Raw genomic sequence first — 20,002 nt, 5'->3', positions numbered from 1 at the left:
AGGAGCTGGGCACTGGGGTTCAAACACGACGTATCTGACTATAAAATACCCAGTGTTCGTTTTCAGAAATGGTTCTGTTTGTATCTAAGTTAAATGGCTAACACTAAAAGAGCCATGAACTCAAAGGACCTCCTGGGATGCCAGGTGGGTGGAGCTTTTGTGTGGGAACAAAGTGTTTTAATTGAGGATTACAGTAAATGATGATGATCCCTAGGAGGCTGAGGCTTCGTGCTTAATTATGTGTAAGTGGAGCTCTCTGGAACACAACGTACTGTGTTTCACCAAGCATGCATGTGTTCCTACTTTGCATCACATCTGGGCATCCCATCACCTCCCACACACATGTACATACCCCTTAAAATTTCCTCTGGAGCTTGCTAAAAATGCAGATTCTAAAGTGCCATCCATAAGAATTCTTATTTAGTTGATCGGGGCTGGTGCATTTGTAACAAGCACCCTAGGTGATTCTAACATATTGGGTCCAAGCCCGTCCTTTCAGACTCCGGCAGTCTTTCTGGTCTGGGTAGCCATGACTTTGCTCAGCCTTCTCCTGTTTGAAGTTCAAATACTTGAAAGTAGGTGCACAGGGAGATAAAAGAATAGTCTCAAAGCCCCAAGAAAATGTAGTCAAGTCTCCTTCATAATCCATAATGTTATTACTTTCATGTGTTATTAAATTGCCTCTGTAGTTGTAAACATTTTTAATGTAATTGTATAATTACTTTTATTAATTTCATGTTACCTCTTTTATCTTAGATCCTTTGATCATAAGGCTGAAATATATACAAACAATCTGTGATTTAACACATGCCAAGATTCATATCTTCTGCCTTTAAAAAGTAGAACCAAAGGAGGAGAAGAAATAAAAGTAGAACTAGGGCACCCATTCCAAAGGACCATAGATAGATTTTGTAGCACTTCATTTCTGCTTTCCTAAGTATCAGTACCTTCCTTTTGTTTTGTATTCCTCTTTGGCACCATCCCAGGATACTGATGACTTCTGCCAGGCCACAGCTGTCTTGAACATCTTTCCCCACCTAGCTAAGGAAGCTTCCTGCCTTCTATCTTTCCAGAAATCCCACCTTATTTTCCACACTTTTCATAAGGTGATTTTCCCCAACTCCACCCTGTCTAAACATGCAACCCCCCATGATTCACTCTCTTCCCAATTGCTTTGAATGCATTTGCTCTATTGTATAGAAGTGTTGTCACTGTTTGCCATGACTGCCTATCTGTTTCCCTCACATCTGTCAGGCGTATGTTGTAGTGGAAAAGGCATGTGTTGAGGTTCAGTCCTAAATTTATTCCTGACAATGCTGTTTATTAGCTTTAAATAGCTAAATATTTTTTAAATTAGCTCATCTAAGTGCTCTTTTTGTGAAGATCAAATGATAGTATCCATCCTTCTAAAGCGGGGTTTCTGGTGTGTCGTAGGTACACAGTGAATGTTAGTGACCACCATCTCTTTCTTCCTTGGATTTAACGGTTATTTATTGAGCACCTACTATGTGTCAAATCCTTTTCTGGCGCTAGAGTGAACAAGACAGAAAAAGTTCCTGCCCTGGTGGAACTTACATGCTATGGGATAGATGGAAAAGGAAACAGTAAACAAGCAAATAATATAACCTAAAATAAATAATTTATTATTGAAGAAAAACAATTTGATGTGGATAATAACAGAATATTGGTTAAATGTAAGCTACCTCTTCATAATTACTTTCTATAGTCTTTAAGAGATTATTATTATTATCTTAGAATTAGAATTATACTAATTCTTTTATTTGGACCACTGCAGGATATTCAAACTCCCAAGTATGGCTTCATGTGCTTGAATATCTAATAGTATGAATCCTTCATTGATCACCTGCCTATTGCAGGATTAAGCAGAAATCTGCTAAAAAAAAAATACATACTTGATAGAAGAATAATTACTGGAAAGTGAAGGGGAAATTGATTGGTTCCAGTTAGGACCTTGGCAGGAAGAGAAGTAAATGAATGCCATTCTGGAAGGTAGGAAGACTGAGTCCATTGCAGAGTAGACAGAATAAACGGCTGGAGGATTTCATGTCCTGGGATAACAAGGAGAGCACAGGCTGCCTTTTCTTAGGCAGGAAGCGGAAGACTTTCCAGCTGTAGACAGTAACCTTACATAGGAGTTCTGGTGGAGACTCAGAGGGGAGCAGAGGTGGGCAGAGAGGGCAGTCTGGGCATATGCCTTTTGAAGAAGCTCCTGAGGGAATTCTGATACAGTCTCTGGGCTGAGACCCATTGCACAGTGCTTGAGATACAGTAAGTGTTTAATAAAAATTTATTGACTGTCAGACTGGCTTAGAGAAATCAGACAGCCCAGCATAGGTGGGTGCTTTTCACAGGTCTGAGAAGTGATACAGTTCCTCTTCAGCTGTGGGAAAAAGCTGAGCAGAAAGGCTGAGTATGGCGCCAAGATATTACTTTGTTTTTTCTCTTTTTTTTTTTTTTTTTTTGCGGTACGCGGGCCTTTCACTGTTGTGGCCTCTCCCGTTGCGGAGCACAGACTCCGGACGCGCAGGCTCAGCGGCCATGGCTCACACGGGCCCAGCCGCTCCGCGGCATGTGAGATCTTCCCAGACTGGGACACGAACCCGTGTCCCCTGCATCGGCAGGCGGACTCTAAACCACTGCGCCACCAGGGAAGCCCCTGTTTTTTCTCTTTTTTAAAAAAAAAAAGAAAGAAAAGAGTTCCCAAAGTGTCACATCCATCTGTGTTAAAATCAAATGGCAGGGCTTCCCTGGTGCCGCAGTGGTTAAGAATCTGCCTGCCAATGCAGGAGACATGGGTTCGAGCCCTGGTCCGGGAAGATCTCACATGCCACGGAGCGACTAAGCCCATGCGCCACAACTACTGAGCCTGTGCTCTAGAGCCTGCGAGCCACAGCTATGGAGCCTGCGTGCCACAACTACTGAGCCTGCGCACCTAGAGCCCGTGCTCCGCAACAAGAGAAGCCGCCGCAGTGAGAAGACCGCGCACCACAACGAAGAGTAGCTCCCGCTCTCTGCAACTGGAGAAAGCCCGCGGCAGCAGTGAGGACCCAGCGCAGCCAGAAATAAATAAATAATTTTTTTAAAAAAAGAGAGAAAAGAATCAAAATAAAATGAAAAATTTTTAAAAATCAAATGGCAGTAAGACATTTCAAAACAAAATACGTTGTATAATTGGATTACTATTATTATATTAGCTACTGCTGAACCTCCAAATTTTGTGCTGGAAACATGATTATTATTGCTTTTGAGTCCACACGTCAGCTAAATGGTTCTTTCTGGTGTCTCCGCTGGGCACATCGTGCGTCTGAGGTTGGCTGGGGTTGGGTGTGCAGCTCTGCTGACCTTGGATGAACTCTGTAGCACTTTGGGGGACTGGCCAGCTAGAGGCTGGCCCTCCTGCACGTGGTCTCCCATCCCAGAGACTAAATTAGACTGGGCTGGTTTACACTGCTGTAACAGGGTTACAAGAGGTGAGAAGAAGTGTGCAAGGTCTCCTGAAGCCTAGACTCAGAACTGGCGCATTTTGTTAGCCGAAGCGAGTTCCGGATCCAGCTCAGATCTAAGAGATGGGGAAACAGACAATGCCTCTTTCTGGGAGATGTTGCAAAGTCCCGTTGCTGAGTATGGATAGAAGGAGGGGTGAGGAAATGCAGCACAGCTATTTTTACAATCATGATCCACACTCCTGACCCTGAGTTGTATGTCATTTATGTCCTTTGTCAACACTGAATCTACTCTTTTGGAAGGAAGGAATGTGTGTGGTCTTCAGAGGTTTGGAGCAGCTAATGCATGTGATATGCAAATGAGCACATTTTAAGTTTTTTATTTTATTTTTTAATGGTTTATAACATGATATAAGTTTTTTGTGTACCTACATATTATGTTTCGACTTCTCTATATACTACAGCATGCTCATTCCCAAAGGTCTAGCTTCCATTCCTCACCATGCAGTTGACCCCCTGTATCCATTTTGCCATCCCCCTGCCACCCTTCCCCTCTGGTAACTGCTGCTCTGTTCACTGTATCTATGTGTTTGTTTTTGTTTGGTGTGTTCATTTATTTTTGTATTCCACATATGAGTGAAATCATACGATATTTGTCTTTCTCCATCTGACTTACTTCACTTAGCATAATACATTCTAGGTCCATCCATGCTGTCACAAATGGCAAGATTTCACCTTTTTATGGCTTAGTAGTATTCCATCATACACACACACACCACATCTTCTTTATCCATTCATGTGTCTATGGGGCACTTAAGTTGTTTCCATATGTTAGCTTTTTTTTTTTTTTTTTTTTTGCTGGTACGCGGGCCTCCCACTGTTGTGGCCTCTCCTGTTGTGGAGCACAGGCTCCGGACGCGCATGCCCAGCAGCCATGGCTCATGGGCCCAGCTGCTTCGCAGCATGTGAGATCCTCCCGGACCGGGGCACGAACCCGCGTCCCCTGCATCAGCAGGCAGACTCTCAACCACTGCACCACCAAGGAAGCCCCATATGTTAGCTATTTGTAAAGAATGCTGCAGTGAGCATAGGGCCGCATATATCTTTTTCCAATTAGTGTTTTCGTATTCTTTCAATAAATACCCAGAAGTGGAATAGCTGGGTCATATGTTAGTTCTGTTCTTAATTTTTTGAGGAACTTCCATATTGTTTTCCACTGTGGCTGCACCACTTTACCTTCCCACCAACAGTGTATGAGGGTTCCCTTTTCTCCACGTTCTCTCCATCACTCTGGAAGGAGAGAACCATTCTGACAGGCATGAGGTGATACCTCATTGTGATTTTGATAGGCATGAGGTGATATCTGACAGGCATGAGGTGATATCTCATTGTGACTTTGATTTGCATTTCCCTAATAAGAGTGATGTTGAACTTCTTTGTATGTGCCTGTTGGCCATCTGTATGTCTTTGGACAAATGTCTTTTTTAGCTTCTCTGCCCATTTTTAAATTGGGTTGTTTGTTTTCTTGTTGTTAAGTTGTATGAGTTCTTTATATATTTTGGACATTAACCTGTCATTTGATATATGATTTGCAAATATCTTCCCTCATTTGGTAGGTTGTCTTTTCAATTTGTTAATGGTTTCTTTTGCTGTGAAGAACCTTTTTAGTTTGATGAGGTCCCACGTGTTTATTTTTGCTTTTGTTCCTCTTTCCTGAGGAGACATATTCAGAAAGATATTGCTAAAACCAGTATCAAAGAGCATCTTGCCTATGTTTTATTCTAGGAGTTTTATGGTTTCAGATCTTACATTCAAGTCCTTAATCCATTGTGAGTTCATTTTTGTGTATAATGTAAGATAGTGGTATAGTTTCATTCTTTTGCATGTGGCTGTCCAGTTTTCCCAACACCATTTGTTAAACAGACTATACTTTCTCCATTATATGTTGTTTGTTCCTTTGTCATAAATTGATTGTCCATGTATATGTGAGTTTATTTCTGGGCTCTCAATTCTCTTCCATTGATCTCTGTGTTTTTCTGCCAATATCATGCGAAATCAAAGAGTGTGACACCCCCAGTTTTGTTCTTTTTTCTCAGGATTGTTTTGGCTATCTGGGGTCTTTTGTAGTTCCATAGAAATTTTAGGATTTTTGTTCCATTTCTGTGAAAAATGTCATTGGAATTTTGATAAGGAGTGTACAGAATCCATAGATTGCTTTAAGTAATATGGACATTTTAATAATGTTAATTCTTTCAGTCAATGAGCACAGAATATCTTTCCATTTGTGTCATCTTCAACTTCTTTCAACAATGTCTTATAGTTTTCAGTGTACACGTCTTTCATCTCCATGCTTGAATTTATTCTTAGGGATTTTATTCTTTTTGATGCAATTATAAATGGAATTGATTTCTTAATTTCTCTTTCTGCACAACAGATTTTTGTATACTGATTTAGTACCCTGAAACTTGACTGTATTCATTTATTATTTCTAATCGTTTTTAGGTGATGTCTTTAGGGTTTTCTATACATAGTATCATGTCATCTGCAAACAGTGACAGTTTTACTTCTTCCTTTCCATTTTGGATGCCTTTTATTTCTTTTTCTTGCTTAATTGATCTGGCTAGGGCTTGCAATATTATGTTGAATAAGAGTGGCAAGAGTGGATGCAGAAAAAGCTTTTGACAAAATTCAACATCCATTATGATAAAAACCCTCCAGAAAGTGGGCATAGAGGGAACATACCTCAACATAATAAGGGCCATATATGACAAACCCACAGCTAACATCATATTCAATGGTGAAAAGCTGAAAGCATGTCCTCTAAGATCAGGAACAAGACAAGGATGCCCACTCTTACCACTTTTAGTCAACATAATATTGGAAGTCCTAGCCACAGCAATCAGACAAGAAAAATAAATAAAAGGAATCCAAATTGGAAAGGAAGAAGTAAAATTGTCACTGTTTGCAGATGGCATGATATTATACACAGAAAATTATAAAGATGCTACTAAAAAACTACTAGAGCTCAACAGTGAATTTGATAAAGTTGCAGGATGCAAAATTCATATACAGAAATCTGTTGTATTTCTATACACTAACAACAGACTGTCAGAAAGAGAAATTAAGGGAACAGTTCCATGTACAATAGCATCAAAAAGAATAAAATACCTAGGAATAAACCTATCTAAGGAGATAAAAAGACCTGTACTCAGAAAACTATGACACTGATGAAAGAAATTGAAGACCACACAAACACATGGAAAGATATACCATGTTCATGGATTGGAAGAATTAATATTGAAATGACCATACTACCCAAGGCAATCTACAGATTCAATGTAATCCCTATCAAAATACCAAAGGTATTTTTCACAGAACCAGAACAAATAATTCAAAAATTTGTATGGAAACACACAAGACCCTGAATAGCCAAAATAATCTTGAGAAAGAAGAACAGGGCTGGAGGAATCATGCGCCCTGACTTCGGACTATACTACAAAGCTACAGTTATCAAAACAGTATGGTATTGGCACACAAAAAAACAGATACATGAATCAGTGATACAGAATAGAAAGTCCAGAAATAAACCCACACACTGATGGTCAGTTAATCCACAACAAAGGAGGCAAGAATATACAATGGAGAAAAGACAGTCTCTTTAATAAGTGGTGCTGGAAAAACTTGACAGCTACATGCAAAAGAATGAAATTAGAACATTCTCTAACACCATATAGAAAAATAAACTCAAAATGGATTAAAGACCTAAATGTAACACTGGAAACCATAAAAGTACTAGAAAAAAACATAGGCAGGACACTCTTTGACATAAACTATAGCAATATTTTTTGGACCTGTCTCCTCAGGGAAGGGAAACGAAAGCAAAAATAAACAAATGGAACCGAATTAAACTTTTGCACAGCAAAGGAAACCACTGACAAAACAAAAAGACAACCTACTGAATGGGAGAAAATATTTGCAAATGATATGACTGATAAGGAGTTAATATCCAAAATATATAAACAGCTCATATAACTCAACATTAAAAAAAAAACCCAACTTGATTAAAAATGGGCAGAAGACTTGAATAGATGTTTTTCCAACAAGACATACAGATGGCCAACAGGCAGATGAAAAGATGCTCAGAATCATCAATCATCAGAGAAATGCAATTAAAACCACAATGAGATATTACCTCACACCTGTCAGAATGGCATCATCAAAAAGAACACAAATGACAAATGTTGGTGAGGATGTGGAGAAAGGGAACCCTTGTACATTGTTGGTGGGAATGTAATTGGTGCAGCCACTGTGGAAAACAGTATGGAGGTTTCTTAAAAACTTAGAAATAGAACTACTATATGACCCAGCAATTCCATTCCTGGGTATATATCAAAAAAAACAAAAACACTAACTTGAAAATATACATGCACTCCAATGTTCATAGCAGCATTATTTACAATTGTCAAGATATGGAAGCAACCTAAGTGTCCATAAACAGATAAATGGATAAAGAAGATGTGGGATATATACACACACACACACACACACACACACACATATATGATGGAATGTTACTCAGCCATAAAAAAGAAATATTGCCATTTACAGTATTACTAGACTCTTCCCTCTTGATACTGCTTTTGCTTCATCCCATAGATTTTGGTAAGCCATATTTCCATTTTCATTTGTGTCTAATTTTTAAAAATTTCTCCTTTGATATCTTTGTTGACCCAATAATTGTTCAGTAGCATGTTGCCTAGTTGCCACATATTTGTGATATTTCTGGCTTTCTTCTTGTAGTTGATCTCTAGTTTCACACCATTTTGATTGGAAAAGATGCTTGATATGATTTTAATCTTCCTAAATTTATTGAGACTTGTTTTGTATCCCAACATATGGTCTATCCCTGAGAATGTTCCATGTGCACTTGAGAATAATGTGTATTCGGCTGCATTTGGATAGAATGTTTTATATATGTCTATCACATCAATCTGGTCTAAGGTTCATTTAAGGCTGCTGTTTCCTTGTTGACTTTCTGTCTAGATCTATTCACTGATGTAAGTTGGGTATTAAAATCACCTACTGTTATTTTGTTGTCTCCCTTTAGGTATGTTAATAATTGCTTTATGTATTTTGGTGCTCCTATGTTAGGTCAGTATATATTAATAACTGTTATGTCTTCTTGACGAATTGTCTGCTCTACCATTACTTAATGTCCATCTTTGTCTCTTGCTACCATTTTTGCCTTGAAGTCTATTTTTTCCCATGTGAGAATGGCTACACCCACTTTCTTTTGGCTGTCATTTGCTTGGAGTATCAACTTCCATTCCTTCACTTTGAGCCTATGTTTCTCTTTAAAGCTGAGATATGTCTCCTGGAGGCAGCATATAGTTGGGTCTTATTTTCTAATCCATCCAGTTATTCTGTGTCTTTTGATTGGTGAAGTCAATCCATTCACATTTAAGGTGATCGTTGATAGATGAGGACTTAGAACTGCCATTTTATCTTTTATTTTCTGGTTGCTCTGTATCTCCATTGTTCCTTTTTTTTTTTTTAAGATCTTTATTGGAGTATAATTGCTTTACAATGGTGTGTTAGTTTCTGCTGTATAACAAAGTGAATCAGCTATACATATACATATATCCGCATATCTCCTCCCTCTTGCGTCTCCCTCCCACCCTCCCTATCCCACCCCTCTAGGTGGTCACAAAGCCCTGAGCTGAGCTCCCTGTGCTATGCGGCTGCTTCCCTCCATTGTTCCTTTTTCCTTGTGTTTCTATCTGCCATTTTAGTATGGTGGTTTTCTATGATGTTTTTCCCTATTTCCCCTTGTTTTTATGTTTCCTCTCTCTGCTCTAGATTTATGTTTTATGGTTACCATGAGATTTGTATGAAACCTATCATGGATAAAATTGTTCTTTTTCTGCTGATAGTATCTTATCTTCATTTGCCTACATGGGTTTCTTCCTTTTCCTCTCCCCTTTTTACATTTTTGTTGTCTTAAATTATTCCTTTTTGTGTTGTTTGTTACTAAATTAAAGTAGCTAGAGTTATTTTTACTGCTTTTTTCCCTTTAATCTTTATGCTATTATTAAGTTTTTAACAACCTATTCTGATATAGAATAAGTTGCAATTTTTTTATTCTGTCTGTCCAGTTACCATTTTACTCAAAGTTTTGTGTACAGTACTTTTCCCTTTTCATTTCAGGTAGAAGAGCTTCTTTCAACGTTTCTTTTAAGGCACATCTAATGTTGATGAGCTCAGTCAGCTTTTGTTCGTCTGGGAACGTCTTTATTTCTCCTTCATATCTAAAGGATAACTTTGCTAAATAGAGTATTCTTGGGTGATGGTTTTTATCTTTCAGTATTTCGAGTATGTCCTTCCACTCTCTCCTGGCCTGCAGAGTTTCTGCTGAGAAGTCTGCTGATAGACTGATGGGGATTCCTTTGTAGGTTACCATCCTTTCTTCCCTGGCTGCCTTTAGAATATTCTTTCTTTGTCATTGACTTTTGACAGTTTTAATATACCATGTCTTGAAGAAGGTCTTTTTGTATTGAGGTAATTAGAAGTTCTCTTGGCTTTGTGGACTTGTCCATCCAGTTCCCTCCCCAGGTTTGGGAAGTCCTCAGCTATTATTTCTTTAAATAAACCCTCTGCACTCTTCACTCTCCCTTTTCCTCCTGGGATACCCATTACCCTAATGATGCCCTTCCTAAAAGAGTCAGATGGTTCTGTAGGATTTCTTTACTCTTTAGATCTTAATTCACTCTCCTCTTCTCCCTGTATCATTTCTAGATTTCAATTTTTAAGCTCACTAATTCTCTCTTCCATGTGGTCTGCTCTATTTCCAGTGCTTTCTAATGCATCCTTCATCTCATTTATTGAGTTCTTCAGCTCCAGAATTCCTATTTGGTGCTTTTTTTGAATTTCAGTCTCTTTGGTAAAGTATTCCTTCTGTTCATTCATTTCATTCCTGAGGTCATTGAACTGCCTTTCAAAGTTTTCTTGTAGCTGGTTGAGTATCTTCATGACAGCTATTTTGAATTCTCTATCAGATCACAACATTCCGTGACTTTAAATTTGGTTTCTGGAGGACTGTCATTTTCTTTTTGTGGTACTGTGTTACCATGGTTCTTCATGGGGCTTGATGAGTGCTCCTCTGCCAGTGCATTTGAAGTGGTGAACATGTTTCTTCTTTAGGTAAAGCTTTTTTTTTTTTTTTCCTAACTTGATTGTAGCTATTCACTAGGTTAGTAATTAGATGCCTTTCTTTTGTTTCCCAGTAGGTGGCGCTATAGCACAAGTTTTTGGTTTCTCTTACCCGCGCTGGTTATTTTTGAGAGCTGGCACTTTCCACTCTCCACTGTCCGTGTCAGAGGTGTCGCCTGGTGCCCTCCTTGTCACTATTTCCGTCTCCAGGGTTGTCGGTTCCTTGCTGCTGCCGGTGTTGCTGACAGTGCCACCTGGGGCACGGAGATGGCCGGCACTGCCTTCACCGTCCCTCTGGTTCCACCTACTTTATGTGTTCCAGTCCAGTCCCTTAGATGACAGAGGTGTGGAACTCTCCAACATGCTGCTGTGTTGGGCCGAGGAACCTTTGTTGAGTCATGGAAGTTTTACTGGTTTTACTTACTGGTCGTAGATTGAAGGGGAGAGACAAAGGGAGTGTCTCACACCCCACATGATGTTGATGTCACTCTTCCAAATGGGCACATTTTAAATACATTTGATAGGATCATAAGGGTAAACTTTTCTGTGTTTTACTAAGCAGTAGGTCTAAATGGAATCAGAGGAAAGTGGTCCTTGTTCATGTTTACAATTCAAGCGGTTACATATTTTTTAAGTCCTGAAAGATGCTTTATTAACGGTAAGGGTTCTCTTATTTCTTGATTAAATTTAGCAAGAAGCTTACTATGAAATGTTACTTGCTGGCTGGCTTTCATACTGAAGTGTTTCACTTTACCCTGATCTAAAATAGTGTGCCTTCCAAAGCTACTAGTGACAGATAAGAGCAGGAATACAACTTTACACAGTCAAGGAACATTTGTTTCTCTTATAATGCACTGTTCCAGGACTTTGTCCCCTCTCTGGGCCTTTTCCATTTTTTAATCTTAAACTCTAAACTATAGAATTAAACTCCTTGACTAAAGTTTTCTGTAAGACAATTTATCTTCTTTGTTTCAGAACTCTGGGTGGCCTACATTTCTTTTGACTTCAACAAACAGTCTTGCTCTTGAGTGAAAGACTGCTCCTTTCATGTTAGTATTAGTCACTCACACATATGAAAGAACGCCTGCCCTCTTGTGTCCATAGAGACTGCTACAATAAGGAGTGAATTAGCAAGTTTATCACGCCAGAAATACAGAGTTCTCTCCTGTGGAGATTCCTTACCAGAGTTTGCTCAAGGCTGCCAAGTATGGCTGTACAGTTCAAACACTGCAGAACAACCTCAGCCCAAGAGCTGAATGAACAGTCATTGAGGGACTTCCCTGGTGGCGCAGTGGTTAAGAATCCACCTGCCAATGCAGGGGACACGGGTTCGAGCCCTAGTCCGGGAAGATCCCACATGCCACGGAGCAACTAAGCCCGTGCACCGCAACTACTGAGCCTGCACTCTAGAGCCCACGAGCCACAGGTACTGAAGCCCTGGCACCTAGAGCCCTTGCTCCCCAACAAGAGAAGCCACCACAGTGAGAAGCCTGGGCACCGCAAAGAAGAGTAGCCCCTGCTCACCGCAATTAGAGAAAGCCCGCGTGCAGCAGTGAAACCCAACGCAGTCTAAATAAATAAATAAAATTTAAAAAAAAAGAAAACAGTCATTGAAATTCATCTCATACTTTGCTTGTCAATCACGCCTCCTATGTCTAGACTGTGTCTTCTCAGAGGGGTTGCCCATTAAAATTTCATTCAAGGCTGCCATCCCCTCATAAAGCTTTGCACCACCTGAAGTGTGCATCCTTCTGTCATTTATGCAAATCTCTGTATTGGCTAATGACAGCCTCGTGGAGGCTCATTGTGAGTTAGTTGTACACTGCTCTCATCATGTAACTTTCCTACTCAGAAATTTCCAGGAATTAAAATTCAAAATTGGAGGTGAATGACATCACATAGTCCCAGGTTATCAGAGGAAGGGAATAAGGAACAGAGAGGCAAGAGAAGTGCTAAATTTGTTGGTGGCGATGCAGGGAACTAAAAGGCCGGCCTTCTGACTCCCAGCATATTCGCTCTGAAGTCTTAGGCGATCCCGTTATTTTAGCCCACCCCACCTATCCCTGTCAGGTCTAGAGTAAATGCACAATAGCTTGTTTGTTGAGTGAATGAATGAATGACTGTCTTTGCCCGGCTTCCCAGAACACGCACTCTCCTGTGCTACATCTACTGCTGTGCACCTTCACGCATAGTATTGTTCCCACCTGTGATGCTCACTGCTCTCTACCTGGTCAGCACTCACACAAGCTTCAAGACTCAGATCCACTTCCTCCATGAAGCTCTCCTCTTCCAGCCTTCATTAAGGCAGAAGAGGGAGCACCATGGAGGCTGAGCATAGGTGTTCAGACTTAGCAGAAGAGCCCTGGACTGGATCAAGGACCTGCATTCCAGGCCCAGGTCTGCCAGGAGCTGGCTCTGTGATCCTGGATAGATCCCATCGCCTCCTCTCGGAGCGCCATTGGTGTTGCTCAGTGCATGACATGCATAGTTCTAGTGAGGTGACGTTAGGGACTTCCTGAAAATGTATTTTCTCGCATGTTAATAGAAATGTATTTGCTTAAATGTACTGGTTTTGGGGGGAAAAAGCCCCCAAAACATTAGACCCATGGTTCCTTGGATATTATTTTATGTGATAAGGCTAAGTATTTTAAGTTTAAAAAGAGAGCTCATGTAAGGAAAAATATTACGTAAAGCATAGCACGGGTAGTAATCAGACATGGCAAAGATAATAAAGTAGTATAAAAACGGTGGGAGTTTGCGAGGCCCTGGAGGCGCTCACCACCCTGGTTCCTTTTAACTCTCCCTGGGCTCTTCTCTGACCTTAATGTAGCACCGCCAGCTTGTCCATCACTGTTAGTTACTGACGACAATATAGCCTCTCTCGTTGTTACAGCTGTGTCTGATATTCCTTGATCTCTACCACACTCATCACAAAATAAATCACACAATAGGCCTTTAAAAAAGACTTGTGGGCTTCCCTGGTGGCGCAGTGGTTGAGAGTCCGCCTGCCAGTGCAGGGGACACAGGTTCAAGCCCTGGTCTGGGAAGATCCCACATGCCGCGGAGCAACTAAGCCCGTGCACCACAACTACTGAGCCTGCGCTCTAGAGCCTGCGAGCCACAACTACTGAGCCCGCATGCCATAACTACTGAAGCCCACGTGCCTAGAGCCTGTGCTCCGCAACAAGAGAAGTCACGGCAATGAGAAGCCCGCGCACCGCAACAAAGAGTAGCCCCCGCTCGCCGCAACTAGAGAAAGCCCGCGCACGGCAACAAAGACCCAACACAGCCAAAAATAAAAACAAATAAAATAAATTTATTTAAAAAGAAGACTTGTGGCTCTGCTGATTTTCCAACATTTGTAAAACACATTGACCCAGAGTGTCAAAACCATGTTCACTTTTATAAATGTAGATACTTTTTCTACTTAAAAAAATTAAGTAGACTCATTACATAAAATGTGGAAAATACAGAAAAGGAGAAAGAAAGAAGGCATCCGTATTCTTACTGTCCAACAATGAATCCTGCTAATATCTCCCCCTAATTAAAAGTTTTCCTGGAAAATCCTAGCAAGTGAGGATCTACTCTGTTCGTCATTTTGGAAACTTGGAATAGTCCCGAGTTAATGTATTCTTGTCATCCCAAATCATAAAATCAAAAATTTTCAATGGCAGATCCAGGGATGGAGGTCCACTGGCACCTTTAGAAACGGCAGTTGAGTAACTGCCACAGAGGGGAACCAAAGCTGGGAGAGGATAATAATAACAGCCACTGCAAAATGCACTGTGTACACGAAGCTCTGTGCTAACACTGATGGCTCAGTATTTTGCATATGTGTTACGCTGATTTGTATATTCGTGTTTCCTGTAGGGTTTTTGGAGTCTCTGGACGACTTTTACCTTCTCAGCAGTGGTTTGGTATTGCTGCAGACCACAAACAGCGTGTATAATAAAACCCTACTGCAGCACGTGGTACCCAAGTCTCTCCTGGCCTGGCAAAGAGTCCGGGTGGCCAATATGATGGCAAACGGAGGCAAGCAGTGGGCAGAGGTCTTTTCAAAATACAACTCTGGTAAGTGGCCCTGCAGAGTAACTTTTAGGCATGTACGTACGTTTAGATCTGGAGTTAACCAGTAAAGCCATACCCATGCCCTGTCTTCATGTCTCCCAATATTTCAGGCACGTATAACAATCAGTACATGGTCCTGGACCTGAAGAAGGTAAATCTGAACTACAGCCTTGGTAAAGGCACTCTGTACATCGTGGAGCAAATTCCTGCATATGTAGAATATTCTGAACAAACCGATGTTCTGCGGACAGGTATTTTCTTCATGCTGGAAGTCTGGAAGTCTGATTGTGTGTGTGTGTGTGTGTGTGTGTGTGTGTGTGTGTGTGTGTGTGTGTGTGTGTGTGTGTGTGTGTGTGTGTGTGTGTGTGATGGGTAATATGTGCTGTGTGAATGTATGATGCGGGGAGTATATGGTGGGGAAGGAAGGAGGGGAATGCTGTTGCTAGTCACACAGGGAAAAGAATGACCAGGTTCAGCACAACATGTAAAACCTGCCCCTCAGACTCTTACGTGATTACCTTTATGCGTAGACTGGGACGAAGCCAGGCATTCACAGTCTTATGACTACTTATGGTTCCAGTATTACCTTCTCTGCTGGGTTCCCAAGTAAAGTTTTAGTTCAGCAACTATTTATGGAAGTGCTACTCCGGCCCAGGGACTGGAAAAGCGTGGATGTAGAATCCTCAACACACAGTCTGATAGGGAAGCAAGGCACCTAAAGAAGCTATTAGAGCCCAGAAAGCAACAGCAGTGATACGCTCTGGTGTAGCAAACCTGGTGGTGACGCCGTCAGTGGGAGGGATGAGAGAAGGCGGTTCTGGAGGGCAGGGTCACAGCCCAGACGTTGGAAGTACTGGCTTTGGAGTCACATTGCCTTGATTGGACTATCTATTCCTCAAAATCTTATCCACTCTGTCCAAGCCTCACTTTCTTCATCTGTAAAACCTGACAGTAGTGGTACGGGTCCCTAGTCACTTACTCGTAATTACAAAATCTCAAAACTCTAAAAGTTCTTTGTGCCTTTGTCTTTTGTCCTAGCTCACTTGTGGTAGCCAAGTATGACCTGATCTGAACTCACTCGGCAGCAAAAACTAACTGGAACTATTTATGGCCTCTATTTATTCCCTCTCCTCTGGAGAGAATTTATACGCCAGGCTACAGAGTTATCAATGTCTTTGATTATGAGGGGCTCCCACAGAGACTGCAACATCATCTGTAATTTGCACACCATTGCTGTTCTGCAACCTGGAAAACCCTGAGCTCTGAAACACACGTGGCCCCAGGAGTTCTGCGGTGTGGGGGTGCAGGCCTTTGCAGTCCCACAGGGTTGTCACTATAATGAACGGAGACGGTTTTTGTGGGTTCTTGAGCACGTTGCCGACACTCGGCAAGTCCTAACATCTTGCACTGAACGTAGTGCTCAGCACACATAAGAAGTCCTCACTGAATACTTGTTAAACAAATGAAAGAGAAGATGATGTCTGCGCGGAGGTTTACAGGCTAGAAAGGAGCTCAGCCATTTGACAAGGGGACAAGGTCAAATAGAGGCATGAAGACCATGGTGTGACGGGGAAACTCTTAGCCCAAGACAGCTAGAGAGAAGGCTGTGACACGGAAGATAGGTAGTCAGAGGAAAATACAGCCTTTGGACCCTGATGAGCAGTCAGTTTAGCCTTTATACAAAGTCCAGAGATAAACCCATGAACCTATGGTCACCTAATCTACGGCAAAGGAGGCGAGAATATAAAATGGAGAAAAGACACTCTCTTCAATAAGTGGTGCTGGGAAAACTGGACAGCTACTTGTAAAAGAATGAAATTAGAACACTCCCTAACACCACACACAAAAATAAATTCAAAATGGATTAAAGACCTAAATGTAAGACTGGACACTATAAAACTCTTAGAGGAAAACATAGGCAGGGAAAACATAGGCAGAACACTCTTTGACATAAATCACAGCAAGATCCTTTTTGACCCACCTACTAGAGTAATGGAAATAAAAACAAAAATAAACAAATGGGACCTAATTAAACTTAAAAGCTTTTGCACAGCAAAGGAAACCATAAGCAAAACAAAAAATCAGCCCTCAGAATGGGAGAAAATATTTGCAAACGAAGCAACCGACAAGGGATTAATTTCCAAAATATACAAACAGCTCATGCAGCTCAATATCAAAAAAACAAATAACCCAATCAAAAAATGGGCAGAAGACCTAAATAGATATTTCTCCAAAGAAGACATACAGATGGCCAAAAAAAGCACATGAAAAGATGCTGAACATCACTAATTATTAGAGAAAAGCAAATCAAAGCTACAATGAGGTACCACCTCACACCAGTCAGAATGTCCAACATCAAAAAATCTACAAACAATAAATGCTGGAGAGGGTGTGGAGAAAAGGGAACCCTCTTGCACTGTTGGTGGGAATGTAAATTGGTACAGCCACTATGGGGAACAGTATGGAGGTTCCTTAAAAAACTAAAAATTAGCCTTTATCCTTTAGAAAACTGGAGTCTTTGAAAAGGGAGAACGCACAGGTCAGAGAGAAGACAGGAGGAGAATTAGAAACTTGAAATAGATCAGCTGAGAGATGAGAAGGAACAGAACCAAGATACGGTATGGATCCTGGGGGTCAGGGCCGGTCCTTCATTTCCCAGGTCCTCGAATCCATTTTGTAACGACACCCAGAGGGAACCGCTTCACTCCAGGGTGGCTCCTGCCAGCTAAGTGCAAATAATGTGCATAAAACAGAATTAATTAAGGTGGCAACTTCAAGAAGATCAGATGCTACCAAGTAGCGGACCTACCTCCTCTTCTTGTTGGAAAATCCACCTGAGAAGTCAGATGGTTAGGTGGCTACTTGGTTGGCGTGGCAGTTCAAAACCGAGAACCTAGCTGTCGGACTTGGTTCTCAGAGCCTGATAATCACAGGAAGCCGCTGATTATATGCTGGTAGATTCAGGTTCTTTGCAATCCCATCCCTAGATCCCACGAAGAAATCTACCCTGGGACTAAAACAAGTTGATGCTGATCTGTCTGTAGTTTTGTTTTGTTTTCCCCCAGAGGCAAGAAGAACACAGAGTTAAACTCATTGAGTGTCTGCTATATACTTGACATACCTTTTACTTATATTCCTTTGTTTGACCTTCATAACGTATTTCCAGATAAGTAGTTTCGTTACCGTCTTACTGTAAGGGAAGAAAGGCTCAGAAAGAAACATGTGATTTTCCTAAATAATTAAGCGATATCATATAGCCATTTAAAAAAAAAAAAAAAAGTCCCGCAAACCTCCTAGTATTTGGAAGCAGCTATGATATGCCGATAGAAGCCCTGGGTGATTTTAGTCAGAAGGAAGGTATTCGACCTCTCTGAACCTCTGTTTCTTCCTTTAGAAGGAGGGATGCAATATTTATACATCAGCAGGTATTGTGTTGTTATATAAGATACTCTATTTTAAATCTTTTTTTAGTCATGAAGCTTTATGTGAAGTATAAAGCGGCCATTTTTATTATTCATTTGAGCTATTCACATAGAGAATTCACATAGAGAACTATAATTATAAAAGTTAATATTCATCTAGTGCTTACCAAGTACCAGACCCTGTTGTAAGCTACTCCATCTGTTTGAACTCATTTAACACTCACAATGATCCTTATAAGGTAAGTACTATCATTGTTCACATTTTATAGACTGAGGCACAGAGAGGTTAAAAACTTCGTGTAAGGTCACATACCTAATAATGGCAGGACCAGGCTTAAGGTCCAGGCAGTCTAACTCCCAAGTTGTATAACCTAGGTACACTGCAATAATAAATGTGACTTTTAGCCTGCACTTTCAATGTTGTCTTTATCTCACTTCTTCCTGATGCTGGCTCTGTGCCCCAGAATCAGCAAGGTTGAATGTCTTGTCATTTGTTTTCTCTTAATAAGTTCACCCCCGAGTAGGGGATCCTATAAAACAGTAAGAAGGGAAAAAGGCAGACAAGGGCTAAGAGAATATAGGAGTGGGAATTAATCCCCGAATGCTGAAGGCTGACTGTCCTATAGGCAATACCTTAGGCCACTGTAATCTGAGCTGTTCCCGAAATGTTGATTTTACTAAAGTTGTGTCACACGTTTGACGCCTAGTGTCGTTGGCACACTGTGAAGCTCTGAATGCAGCTGAGCCTTTATGAATGTTGAGCGTCAGAGGAGTTAATGCCTACTGGAACCATACAGACCATCTCCATTCCCCTCACATTATGAACTCTTCCTTTCCCTCCTCCTGCTAAAAAAAAGGGGTTGGGGGAATGAGGTTAACTGCCTAAGGTCTAGTTATTCAACCCGGAGCCTAGAATTCAGATAATCTTCTGCTTAATAGATTGCTTTAAGAATTTGAGGTGAAAACCCAAAGAACCCTGATGCTTTTCTTCCCCTCATGGAATAATCTAGAGGTCTCCCGAGTCTGTAAATGTCAAAGGATCTGTTTGATTGCCAGGGTTCACAGTCATTATTTTCTATGTAGTATCATTTTGTAATTACACAGCTGTGCCAATTTTCAAAAGAAAGTACCACGAATAACATTTCTTTGGTTTCCTCTCTCTTCTGTCTTCCTCCCTGTCCATCCCACCCTTCCCTCCTTTCCACTCCACATTAGGCTACTGGCCCTCCTACAACATTCCTTTCCATGAAAAAATCTACAACTGGAGCGGCTATCCAATGCTGGTTAAGAAGCTGGGTTTGGACTACTCTTACGATCTGGCTTCACGAGCCAAAATCTTCCGGCGTGACCAAGGGAAAGTGACTGATATGGAATCCATGAAATATATCATGCGCTACAACAGTACGTAGCACATTTCTCAAGAATCATTCTTCAAAACTCCTTTTCTTCCCCATGGATAAAGAATCCATGTCATTTTATCATCTCTGTACTAGAAGGAATTATAAGAAGTTATTGAATTATTTAGTATTCAATTGATACTATGCATATTATATACACAACAAATAGAATTTTGTCCTCTTTTATAAAAATGATAGGGAAGAAAATTCTACATTTTTTTTTTAACTGAAAAAGTTATATGTAAAACACAAAAGAAAAAACCCATGTAGGGTACTTTTTTTACCCTACCGTCCCAAACACAGATTTCCTTCCAAGGAGAAAAGCAGCTACTAAAACAGCAATTATTCATAAACACTTTATTTTTGATGAACAGTATCGAGTCAGATTTGTATTTATTTTGTTTAAAAAAAATGTAGGTACATTTGTCCTCTGTTACCTTTC

General features: G+C 40.8%; 1 protein-coding gene across 1 annotated transcript in view; it reads left to right on the top strand.

The window, feature by feature from the left end:
* PLBD1 (phospholipase B domain containing 1) overlaps positions 1-20,002 on the top strand; it is a 68,692-nt gene that overhangs the window by 45,485 nt on the left and 3,205 nt on the right. The window contains exons 7-9 of the mRNA XM_082666605.1: positions 14,544-14,744; positions 14,852-14,992; positions 19,379-19,564. Coding sequence (XP_082522731.1) covers positions 14,544-14,744; positions 14,852-14,992; positions 19,379-19,564 — 528 coding nt within the window. The remainder of the gene's footprint in view (positions 1-14,543; positions 14,745-14,851; positions 14,993-19,378; positions 19,565-20,002) is intronic.

Source organism: Grampus griseus (assembly GCF_964374135.1).
Source record: "Grampus griseus genome assembly, chromosome: 11".
Taxonomy (NCBI): Eukaryota; Metazoa; Chordata; class Mammalia; order Artiodactyla; family Delphinidae; genus Grampus; species Grampus griseus.
The sequence above is the reverse complement of the archived record's forward strand: the minus strand, read 5'-3'. Positions and strand labels throughout refer to the sequence as shown.